Source organism: Squalius cephalus (genome assembly GCF_949319135.1).
Source record: "Squalius cephalus genome assembly, chromosome: 2".
In the NCBI taxonomy this organism is placed as follows: domain Eukaryota; kingdom Metazoa; phylum Chordata; class Actinopteri; order Cypriniformes; family Leuciscidae; genus Squalius; species Squalius cephalus.
The window spans coordinates 25,551,055-25,563,833 of record NC_137123.1 but is presented as its reverse complement, the minus strand read 5'-3'; the positions used below and the strand labels follow the sequence as shown (position 1 = coordinate 25,563,833).

At 36.3% G+C, this 12,779-nt stretch overlaps 1 protein-coding gene across 3 annotated transcripts; it reads right to left on the bottom strand.

Annotated features, from left to right (window-relative positions):
* Positions 1-82: 82 nt before the first annotated feature.
* unc93b1 (unc-93 homolog B1, TLR signaling regulator) lies at positions 83-12,775 on the bottom strand. Of its 3 annotated transcripts, none has more exons than XM_079898027.1 (13): positions 12,573-12,775; positions 12,090-12,294; positions 10,569-10,710; positions 10,004-10,157; positions 9,540-9,701; positions 8,360-8,489; positions 8,019-8,112; positions 5,692-5,816; positions 3,734-3,916; positions 2,555-2,828; positions 2,291-2,409; positions 1,996-2,118; positions 83-1,311 (listed from the first exon to the last, which is right to left on the bottom strand). In XM_079898027.1, the coding sequence occupies exons 2-13, from the start codon at positions 12,207-12,209 to the stop codon at positions 1,060-1,062; spliced, it is 1,878 nt and encodes a 625-aa protein (XP_079754153.1). In that variant the 5' UTR covers positions 12,210-12,294; positions 12,573-12,775; the 3' UTR covers positions 83-1,059. The 3 variants fall into 3 exon arrangements, with proteins under 3 accessions (XP_079754153.1, XP_079754154.1, XP_079754155.1); XM_079898028.1 differs by having other exon boundaries at positions 12,090-12,228; positions 12,573-12,768; XM_079898029.1 differs by having other exon boundaries at positions 12,090-12,228; positions 12,569-12,746.
* Positions 12,776-12,779: the final 4 nt, after the last annotated feature.

The following is a 12,779-nucleotide window of genomic DNA, read 5'->3' as shown; positions in this document are numbered from 1 at the left end:
ACATTTTAAATTCTAATTTAGCCTTGACAAACCAATGAATTCATTTAAAAAAAAAAGAAAGAAAAGAAAAACAATCCTCCAGTCCAGATCTGCAGGTTTAATATTACTGATGAATATATGATGAAATTATGACATGATGAAATGTAATTTTCAGTTTGTGTGTCAGCACACATCAATAAAACATTCATATGCGTGGTTTAATATACGAAACACATTTATGTTCAGTCATGCATGAACTCTCCTATCAGGTGCTTTAAAAACAATGCCCACTAGTACAAAGTTAGCACATTTAGAGAATTATTTTATTTATGTTTACTTAAGCTTTATTAGGTAAACTAAATTTGCTTTAGTTTCATTAGTAAATCACCCGTTTGGGAAAATCATTTCAGCTGTGTGTTAGTTTTCCCCCCCAAAAAATTTAAATTTGGTCATCATTTATCACCCTCATGTTGTTCCAAACCAGTATGATTTTTTTTTTAATCTTCTGCTTAACACAAAATAAGATATTTTGAAGAGTATGAAAAAAAAAAAAGAGAAAATGCTGTGTTCAGCAGAAGACAGAAATTCATACAGGTTTCATCATTATTACAATATTTAAAATTGGTTTTATAACATCATATATGAAAATGAAATGTGACACTTTTTAATGGAGAGCTATTTGGTTCTTCAGTTACAATGCGGAAAACAGCCATGAAGTGGATGAAGAACAAATAAAAAATAGAATGAAATGCACAACTCGAGCGCATCACCTTGACCAAGTTCAAAATAGAGAATATCCCATTTCTATGGCAACAAACCACCTAACCTTACAAGGTACCAGCAGTTTCCTCTTTTCACTTCCCATTTCAATGAAACGCTTGTATCACTTTTATTTTATTTTTACTGTGGACAACTTTCTGACCTTAATTTTTTCATCGGTGGCCCACACTTTTTCTTTCCAAAGAAAAAAAATCGGATTTAATAAAAAAAAGTCAGTAAACGTTTTCAATACCATTGCTTCTCTTTCAATCTTGCTATTCAGTATTTTACAACTTCCTCTCATCTTTCACCTCTCCTTTTCTAGTCCCTCGTGTGTTGGACATAGTCCTCTCTCTCTCCGGCCTGCTCGTAGGCAGCGTTGTCTTGTCTCCTCCGGCGGTCCCTAACCCCGCTCCTCTCTGGTCCCGGTGAACCCTGGGAATCGCCGTCTGTATTGTTGTCCTCCTCAACCAACATTCTCTCATCCTCTTCTTTCTCATCATCGTCAGCATCACTCAGGTCCGTGTCTGATTCATCCGAGTTTTCTTCCTCGATGTATCGGTAACCTTTGACCTTTGAGGAATGGGATAGTAAATGCAAGACATTAGCAATGAGAGCGATATGGAAGTATAATAATGATAAAAGCTGAAGTTTAACCACCTGTAACAGTAGTCAAGGACAGGACTAAAAGGACAGTTTAGACACTTACAATTTCTAATAAACATTTGTGCTTCAACAAAAGTACAAAAAGGTTTGGTTTTTTTTGGTTTAAAAATTGAGTTTACAGCTTCTAACAATAATGAGTACAATATTTTTTTTTTCCTTTTAATAAATCTCCCACAGACTCATTAAGGTCACCATGAAATCAAAATGGGCAATTCTTATTGTTTACAGAGTGTTGCAGTGTTTATTATACATGATTTATCCATGCACATCATTTATTTATTTTTATTCATGTACACCTGTCATCTTTAATCAAAAACTTTAACCTCCCCTTCCCCTCGAAACAGCATCTGTTCTCTTCATTTTGTGTGTGACTAATATCCTCCACATCTGACTGGAAACTTGCATTCTGATCTGACTCCTTTTAGCAACACCCAACTTCATATGAACCAATCAATTCCCAAGGATGAAATCAAGTCCCGCCAAGCATATTTTTTTTCATTCCAGAAGCCATTTCACTCAAATACATATCATGATCGGAAAGACAATACTATCATAACTTCCGTTTCGTGCCGACTTCAATAGCTGAATTACCTTGTGTCGTGGGCGCGGAATCCGTGGCAACCTAAACGGGATTTTCTTCGCCAGGCGACGCTCCATCTGCATGTAGCATAAAGATGCCACTATGAGAGCAAACAACAGGAGTCCAAGCTTGGCCTTGGAAAGGGACCAGAGAAAACGAACAGCTGAATTAATATTTATCTTAAACATTGATTTTTAATTCTGTGTTTATATGTAAACCAAAAATCTCCACATATTAAGGTGGAGTAACATATAACGAATTTGGCCTTTTGCCTTTTGAATTTTGCCTATGAAATAAAAGCCTTACTCGCATAGGCAATGCAGACCAAAGGTAGACGATGAAGATGGCAATGGCCTGCCACCAGTGGTAGATGGTGTAAACAAAGTCTAGTCGCTCCTTGTCTTCATACAGCATCCCCAGCAAAACTACACACAACAATGTTATGTTAAATGTCATCTCATTGATGTGATTGCAATCTAACCTCTCCCAGAATCAGTCTAGATGGCTATTTCCTGTATTTTTGTTCTACTTCCTGTATGATTTGAATGTATAAATGCCATTTGTACTCACTGCTCAGTCCAGTCTTGTTGAAAGCAGTGCCCAGACCCCAGAGGGCAGCGAGCACCAACAGATACGGAAGATAGCTAGGTGTTCTGGGTTGGGGCGACCAGCACATTAGGGTTATGATTAGCACAAAGTGCACGAAAGCTCCCGACAGAAGGATAACCGGCCTGGGAAAGCGCAGCAGCGTCAGGGCCAGGCCCGAACAGATTGAGGAAGACAAACCATACACCATAACCAACAACCACAGCTTCTCCATCCCGACCGAACACACTCCATATGACTGAGAAAGAGAGAGGGATTAAAAAAAAGAGAAAATCTGTTTTAGGTTATGAGTGATTGTGCGCTGTTACTTTAATAGCATAATTAACCTAAATACCAGGCAAATTGGTTTACTTGCTTTTCGTAGTTGATTAAATGGATAGTTCACCCAAAAATGAAAATTCTTTCATTATTTTCACAAATTAAGATCTTTTTTAATGAAACCTGAGAGGTTTCTGTCCATCCGTTGATGGTCCAGATAACCAAAACTTAAAAGATTCAAAAAGGTCATCAAGGCGTCATAAAACAAATCCATATGAATCAAGTGGTTTAATTCAAGTCTTATATGACAAACAGATTTCATTTAGGCTTTTATTTACATCTAAACAATGATCGACAGATACACATGGTAAACGTGGAAGTTGAACCAATGAGGTTTGTTCTGGCATGTGACGCATCACACAAACTTCCATGTTTACCGTATGTGATTTGCTCTATGTGTGTATTTATATGTGAATAAAAGCCTAAATTAAATCTGTTCATCATATAAAGCGATCGTATCTCTTCAAGACTTTGATTAAGTAGCTCTGTTCATTAGGGTTCATTTTATGATGCCTTTATGACCTTTTTGAATATTTTACCTGGACTTTCAATGGAGGGACAGAAACCTCCCAGGGGTTTTTAATAAAATGATCTTGATTTGTGTTTTCAAGATTAACCATGGGTTAATGGAACAACATGAGTGTGAGGTAAATATGGACAGAATTTTAATTGTTGTGTGAAATAACCCTTTAATGTTGTAGAATGGCAACATAAAAAACTAAAGAAAATATTCAATGCTGAAAGCTGACACCGTGTGACTTTTGGTATTCAGATTTGAACTGTATATTTGAATAACGTACAGATACACAGTCTATTTTCTCTCACCAGTATGAGTCCCTGCACGGCGAACAGCACTTCAAAGCCAGAGTAGATGAAGAACGGACAGAGCAGACGGATTCGGTAGTCACGTAAGTGCTTGAAGGGCAGCTGGAATATGTTCCCCCAGCCGATGCTGCGAAGGTCAATTTCCTCTGTGGGCCGATATGCAGCTCCACACAACACCAGGAACTATTTGGGGAACATTGGAAGCACACTGTTAAAAGGGCTCACTCGAAAATGAAACATCTTTAACGTGGAATACTCGTGCAAGTCTTCTGAAACCATAGAACTTTGTGTGAGGAACATACCAAAATATATTTTGCTGATATCAAACGAGGGCAAGATTTTTAGTTAACTTAATTCAGGGTTATTATAGTTAACTTAAATTAAAACCATTAACTAAAAAACATTTTTGTTGCTTAAAATAAAATAAACTTCATCTGAAATAAAATTTTGGCAAATTTTGAATTTCAATTATGTCAAAAGTTATAAATTCAAAACCAAACATAATTGATGTCAAACCTGATTTGATGCATCTAGTGCTGCTACAGTGTAGTTGATTTGAAAGCTACAGCTATGTAACTTTGGGCCCTCTAGCGGTTAAAAAGCAAAACGGCATGTTTTTTGTGGAAGAACATTGTTTTGGTTGTGCTTTGGCTCTGTGTGACTGTGCGGGTGAATATGGTTATCCTACTGCTCATAAAACATTCAATACTAAAATATATCCAGTTTAGATGGAAAGGATCTCAAGCTGACTAGCTGACTTACCGTAGCTAAACCCATTAATAGACACGGTACTCATTTGAAAATAAATTCCAGCACAGCGCTACAACAACCATAATGAAATGACCCTTCACAGTAGATAATGCTTTACAATGAACTCTGTTAGAGAGCTACATATGGGAGTTTACGGTATGTGTTCAGTAAAATAACTTACTCGCCTGTTGAGTGATAAAAGCGCTATTTCCGCGCTATCTCCGAAAAGCCAAACTAATGTTGATTCTGGTTTTATCACGAGCTCTGTCACGTTCTCTTTTTGCCAGCAGACTCGTCTCTGTTCTGCGTTTTTTTAAGACAGATGATTTCCCGGAGGTTGGAGATTTAGCTGCTCCATGTCAACCTTTCTCGCTCGTTGTGACAACTAACCTATGAAGCCGAAGCAACTTTTCTATATTTACGGATGTGACGAGACATACACGAACGAGTGATGCAAGTACACAATTTCGCATGAAAAACATCCCGCTTGGTCTAAAATATAAATACTTATATTCGCACTACAATAGTGAATCAGGGTGATGGTGTATTGAATCATTATTTAAATTTTGTTAATTAAAAAAAAAAAAAAAAAAAATTACATATAGTGTACCTTTTATTGAACAATGATCAAATTTCAGTTTGTTCACCCCACAAAGATTTGGAATATATTGCATGCGTCATATGTACCACTTTTTGGGCTTTTTTTTTTTGTCAATTTGGAGCTTGATTGTCATTGACTCGTTCACTTTCACTACATGGAAATTTTTCATAAAGAAAAAAAAAATCACTTTTTTTAAGGTGTCCTTGTTACAGTATAATTAAGCAAGTACTGAGTAATATTAATTAACAATATGTACTTTAGGGTTAGGATTTGGTTGGTGTTAGTTGCTTGTAATTATGCAATTTACAAAAAAAAGTCAAGTGTTACCAGAAAATCTTATGGATTTTTAATAAACTTGAGGCTAAATAAAAGATTTTCATTTCTAAGGGAAGAGATTCCTTTGTTAAAAAATCTATATTTACAAAAAATAAAAGGCCTCAAACTTTGGCTCAATTTGAAATGTCTATGTGAGAGGACTATCAAGGTCAAACTGTTGTTGGCTATAAACTGTATCTCACTGATTTAGTCCTAATTTTGGGGGGTATTTAAGATCATCCACAGAATAGAGACGTCATAATGGTGATAATAATGAAAATGATAGTCTTACAATAAGCATGGCAAGGAAGGCTGCGCCCATGAGCACACTCTCCACCTCGATGAGCAGCAGAGAGCGAGGCAAACTGCGCAGAACTGTCTTATTGAAATTCTCTATCACGCCTTTCCCACCAGCTCCTGAGAGAGAGAGAGAGAGAGAGAGAGAGAGGATGAGAAAAGAGAAAATAATGTATCTAACAAGACTGCAAATGTGTTAAACTAAAATTTGGTCTGGATGCATGAAGTTTAATAGACTTCAGGCTGCATCTTTCAGGTTTTTCGCTATACAATATGGCAAGTGGGGGACTGCTGGTGATTTGGCGTGATTGGCTATTTTGCTATTTCAAATACTGGTTTAAAAACAGCCTTATCGTCATCTCTGCTGAGAGCCAGCAAGAGCCAGACACAGCATAACATTGAAGAGCAGATGTGCTGACGCCCTGGTTTGCAGCAAGTCAGAAGTGTGAAGTTTATAATTGCCAAATGACTGATTTTTTTCCCATCAGATCCAACTGACTGTAAATATTCTTGACACATTTTATTTTATTTTGCGAGATATGTTCTCATTATCAACACATGGAACTAACACCTATTCAAGATGGTTTTGATAAGATTTTTTTATTGTTTTCTTTGGTGTTAAAAGGGATAGTTCACCCAAAAATGAAAATTCTGTCAGTAATTACTCACCCTCATGTTGTTCCAACCCCGTAAGACCTTCATTCATCTTCGGAACACAAATTAAGATATTTTTGATTAAATCTGAGAGTGGTCTCACTCCTCCATAGGCTTCTAAGGGACCGAAACTTGCTGGCCCAGAAAATGTATTAAAGACATCGTTAATATAGTCCAAGTGACTACAGTGGCTCAATCTTAAGTTTATAAAGCGACGAGAATACTTTTTGTGCGCAAAAACAAACAAAAATAACGACTTTATTCCACTTTTCATTTCCTTCTCTCTGGGCCTCGGGTCTTTTCACGTAGTGTTTAAGTGAGCCAATAGTGAGCCTACGTGGTGACGTGCAACACAGACGCGCTACGCTTAAACACTACGTGAAAAGACCCGAGGCCCAGAGAGAAGGAAATGAAAAGTGGAATAAAGTCGTTATTTTTGTTTGTTTTTGCGCACAAAAAGTATTCTCGTCGCTTTATAAACTTAAGATCGAGCCACTGGAGTCACTTGGACTATATTAACGATGTCTTTAATACATTTTCTGGGCCAGCAAGTTTCAGTCCCTTAGAAGCCTATGGAGGAGTTAGACAACTCTCAGATTTAATCAAAAATATCTTAATTTGTGTTCCGAAGATGAACGAAGGTCTTACGGGGTTGGAACAACATGAGGGTGAGTAATTACTGACAGAATTTTCATTTTTGGGTGAACTATCCCTTTAATTGGACTTGACTGAAGTGAATTTCAGGAATGTAAATAAATGGGCAGTTCTCACACTTTTAGGCCATATTTAACATAATATATTAATTTAACTGATGAACAATGCTGATTTTTTATCATTGTTTCCAAAAAAAATATTAAGAAGCACCATATCAGCATAATAAAATGATTTCTGAAGGATCATGTAACACTGAATACTGAAGTAATAATGCTGAAAATTCAGCTTTGCCATCACAGGAATACATTTATTCAAATAAAAAAAAACAGATCTTTAAAATTGTAACAATATTTCACAATATTACTGTTTTTTGATCAAATAAATGCAGCCTTGGTGAGCATAAAAGGCTTCTCTAAAAACCCTTACATAATCACACTGACAAACTTTTTAATGAAAGTGTATAAACAAACAGCATTTGGTATGATAATTTATGTAATTCATACATTTATAAGAATGGCTTATGGGTCATTTCTTTTTGGGGCCATCGCACATGGAGATTGCTCTTTTTCTGTCACTGAGTTACTCATTTTCAAGTCTTGTAGAGCTAGTGTTCAAACAACAGCTGTTGAGGTGAGATATTGTTTTTCCACAGTGTCAAAGTTTTTCTTGTTTTTAAGTTTTGTTGCTCCCTTATAAATATATCTATCTATCTATACCTTATGCTTGGTGTGGTAGTGTCATCGATTTTTTTTTATAGTTAGAACTTCCAGAATTATCCAACAAAAGAACACTTTTTTAAAAGTCTCAAAGTTTTGAAAATCTTGACTACTTTATAAAGTTATTTTTTAGCTGTTCTACATGACTGATTCTACATGAATCAAGCATGTCAAAACTCCACAAAAGGACACTAGAACTAATACAATGCAAATGTCATACTGAGCACCTAAAATGTCAGCGTGTAAAGCTAAAAAGAGGACACCATTGAGAGAGAGAGAGAGAGAGAGAGAGTTTTACCACACTGTGTGACTTTGAAGAGAGTGTGATTGTAATCATTCAGATAGTTATTGAGGAACAGCACCATGGGGAACTCGGCGAACACGAAACTCAGCTGCAGGGAGAGAAGAGAGACAGAGAGTGAACTCTATAAATAACTGCATGTTAATGCACAAACCCACATATGCAGCCGGCATCTGACACATACATACACACACACACACGCACGCAGCTGTGAATACACACAAATACTTTAGTTATGATGGCAAAGGGGAGAACACAACTAATCGCAGGCTAACTATTACTGCTTACAGCCTTTCACACATTTTAAGAGTGCCTTGAAACTGCTTATCTTAACTCACATGGAAAACAATGTAGAAGACGGACTGGAAAATGATGATGTAAGGATGGAAGGCTCCTTTGGGGGGCTTCTTCTGCTCCTGGACATGTTCGTCCTTATAGTTCACATACTCATAGTACTGCTGGGCCATTCTGAGAAGCACACAGGTGGGAAGTTAAGTTAGATACAAATAGATGTATGACTGAGTAGTGAGCTTTTGCTTAGACAATGTGAGGAGCTGAGAACTGCTAGCTAAATTAATCAGAAAAATAATGACCAATCAGGTTTCCTAAATACTTCCAGTCTTCCAACGCACGGATTTGATTGGTTGAGTTAGAAATCAACCAACAAATGGCTTACAGTAACTGCTAAAACTAGGATCATTGTTTGTTTTGAAAATATTACACACAGCTAAGGATTCGCCAGTTTTATAATTCTGCCCGATACCAATAAACAAATACCAGTAATTATTTTCATGTTATGGTCAGTGTCCGCAACTTGAAGAGATACATTTTAAAAATCTCTTATATTTGCCAATAATCCATATGGTAACAATAAATCATGCATCACAGCTGCACCTTTAGTTTTGCTTTATTTTGCAATATTATGCTAAATGAATTAGTGCAATATTAAGTAGTAAAATAAAGTACTGCAAATGCCTAAAAACATGTTTAAAATGATTGACACATACAGTACTGTTCAAAATGTTGGGGTTGTTAAGATTGTTTCATGTTTTTGAAAGAAGTCTCTCCTGCTCACCAAATTTGTTAGATCAAAAATATGATAAAAATGGTAATATTGCAAAATATTATTACAATTAAAAACTCTTTTCTATTTTAATATATTTAAAAATATAATTAATTTTCAGCATCATTACTCCAATCTTCAGTGTCACATGATCCTTCAGAAATCAGTCTAATATGCTGATTTGGAGCTTACGAAACATGTCTTAATATTATTATCAATGTTAACATTGTTCTGTTTAATACAGAATTTTCTTTCAGGATTCTTTGATTAATAAAAAGTTCAAAACAACAGCATTTATTTGAAATAGAAATCTTTTGTCACATTATAAATCTTTTTTTTACTGTCACTTTTGATCAATTTAAAGCATCCTTGCTGAATAAAAGTGTTCATTTCTTCCAAAATTAAAATCTTTTGAGCGCTGGTGTGATCTACGCACCGCTTTTGAACACCCTCACCTGGTAATGTAGTTTCCCAAGGATGCCCACAGCGGGACAATGACAACACCAATGGCCACAGCTGATGGTACAAGAGTGTAGTATCGCTCCCAGTAATTGGTTGAAACAAAAAGAGCATAGATCCCTGAAGCTAGGAACATCATCCATTTAGTCCCCAGAAATCTGAGGAAGAAATTGAGAAATAAACTTCAATTAAAAGTGAAAGAGTGGCCGTGCTGGACTGCAATTATCAAAAGTCATTTTTAGTTTACACCATGGGTGTGAGAAGACCTTTGGTGCCAAAACTGCTCAAGCATTAAGTGGACAGTAGATGAAGAAGTGCTGCTAATCACAGTGTTGGTGGGTGACAAACAAACATCCAAAGAACCAAACTAAATGAGAAAAGCGGAATAATGTAGTTTGCATGAGCGTTACGAACAAAACAGAAATGCAAGGAAATACACTAACAACAGTCAGTATGCTACCTAATGAGCACCGGTGTGTAGAGCAAGCCGACGATAGGCGTGACGTTGATGCCCATCAGCATTTTGTTGTCGATATCCTCCAGCCCTAAGGTGCCATACTTGACCTCTCGGTACGTCTCGTCGTAGTGCAGAATTAACTGCATCTGTAACAGACCTACAGAGAAACAATTTGTGAAGAAACAGGCACAACACTCCCAAATCCTTCTTTTACTTATGCCACGTGACAAGAGATTTGTCAGCTGTTCCTCTATGTCACAGTCTCAGACCAAATGAGACATCTTTGAGTGTGTTTATGCCAATAAACTTGCTAAAAAAGACCAGATGAGTGAAGAGTCACTCAATTATGCCATCCACAAAGCATGTCATATTCACTGGCACTGCATGGAAGCAGACAGTGCATAATAAAATCCCACTGAGACAACAGTGTGACATAAGTAGAGTCCTACTCAATGTCGTATTTACAGTAGAATCTTTTTATAAAACCGCGCACGCAGACTTTGAAGAGTATGAGGTTATCGCTGGACTGAATCATACAGCCTGTGGTGTGTGATGCGCAACGGCTGACCCATGTAAACACTGTAGATGATCATTCCTCCGCAACTGGCCCCCACCACGTTCTTCACTACACCCAGCCTCTTTCGTCTGTAGTACTTGCGCTCCTCCTCCTCCTCGTCGTAGTCAGGATGTGGGCCGAGAAACTCCTCCACCTGTTAGTAGAGGAAAGGGCCAAAAGTCAGAGACCACAGTGAAAATTCTTCTTTTCATTTAGACTTGGAAATGAGTGTCAGGGTTTCGTAAAAGTTACACAAACAAAGAAGTTTTGATGGAAAGTGAAGATGGAATATTGGAGATTCTGCAGTATTTAGCACATTTATGACATTGATCATTTTTTTTATTCAACTTTTCACTCAAGTTGTTTTTGATAATGTAATAGTACTGGTCAAATGTTTGGGCTCAGTAAGATTTTTTAAAAGAAATTAAAACTTAAGGATGCATTAAATTGATCAAAAGTGTCATTTATAAATGTAACAATATATTATATTACAATATATTATACAAATATATATATATATATATATATATATATATGTGACCCTGGATCACAAAACCAGTCACATGTCGCACGGGTATATTTGTGGCAATAATCGATTTTTCTTTTATGCCAAAAATCATTAGGATATGAAGTAAAGATCATGTTCCATGAAGATATTTTGTAAATTTCCTACCGTAAATATATAAAACATTTATTTTTTGTGAGTGAATGCAGCACAATCGCCAACAGAAATGTAGAACTTTAAAGGAGATTTTCTCAATGTTTCGATTTTTTTGCACCCTCAGATTTCAGATTTTTAAATAGTTGTATCTCGACCAAATATTGTCATATCCTTACAAACCATGCATCAATGGAAAGCTTATTTATCCAGCTTTCAGATAACGTATACATCTTATTTTCAAAAAATTGACCCATGTGACTGGTTTTGTGGTCCAGGGTCACATGGGTCAATACTCCACAAAACGGGAGTAATGATGCTGAAAATTCAGCTTTGCCATCACAGGAATAAATGACATTCTAATATATATATATATATATATATATATATATATATATATATATATATAAAAAAACTTGACCAGTAGTGTAAATGTTTTAATTCTGTTTGATTCAGTCATTTGTAAAGAAAAACACTTTAATACACATACAAGATTAATTGTTAGTATCTTAGACTTTTGAACCGGTATATTTCAGTATATTTGATTCCTATTTGAGGCCTATTTAAAGAAAAGAAAAAACAAGGAGGCTGCAAGAAGACTTAAAATTATATTAAAATAAACTAATTCAATTCAAAGACGTAGAGCGTGTAAAATAACATCATATTTCATATTCTATTACCCTCTAAACAACTGTTGCTTTGATTGAAGAACACAGTTCTAGAAACTTCTAGAATCATTAAATTACCAGAGGTTAATTATCTAATCTGTTGATTTTTTTCTGCTAACAAAAAGTTTCAAGCCGTCTTGTCGTCATTACATCAAAAGTACCAGAAGAAATATCATGCTACATGCCGTGTAAAGGAGCTCAAGCTACCTGTCCCTGTATGTTTCCTTCAGGACCGGGCAGCTGCACGTGATCATCTCCACCAGCAGGGGGCGCGCCGTTGACTTCAGCCTCGCTGTACACGTTATCTTCAGTGATCACTGCTGCCATCTTGCGGCCGCACTGCTCTCTAACCACAAGAGAGATGCAGAACAGGTAGATCCCTGATAATGACGATTTAAAAAATACAACAAACCTAAGTGAAGCAAAGAAGAGAGAGAACAATATGAAAATGTTGCGATTGTATGGCTGTAATGTTATATAAAGTAATGCATTGCATACATTTATTCTAGGAGTTAATAAAAAACAAAAACAAGGTTTGGGGTCGGAAAATATACAACAAGTGTACAAAACCAATTCATTCGATGTCAACACCGCTACATTTTAAAACATTTATAGGTAATGTTGTATATGCAATGAAGCTTGACGATGTCGTAGGGCGAAGCAAACATTAACTAAGCAAATATAACTTACCAAACTGGCAACGATGAACTTCGCTACAACGACAAACTCTGCAAAAGTCTTTTAAATGATTAAAACTCAACGTTAAGAAACTTATATCGAGGCTCTAATAAAACTTTCCCCTTTGAAACAGCTGCGTGCGGGTTTTATTAAGAAAACAGAGAAGGAAATGAAAGTCTTCTCCCTAGTTCCCCATTTTCTTAAAGGGATAGTGCTTCG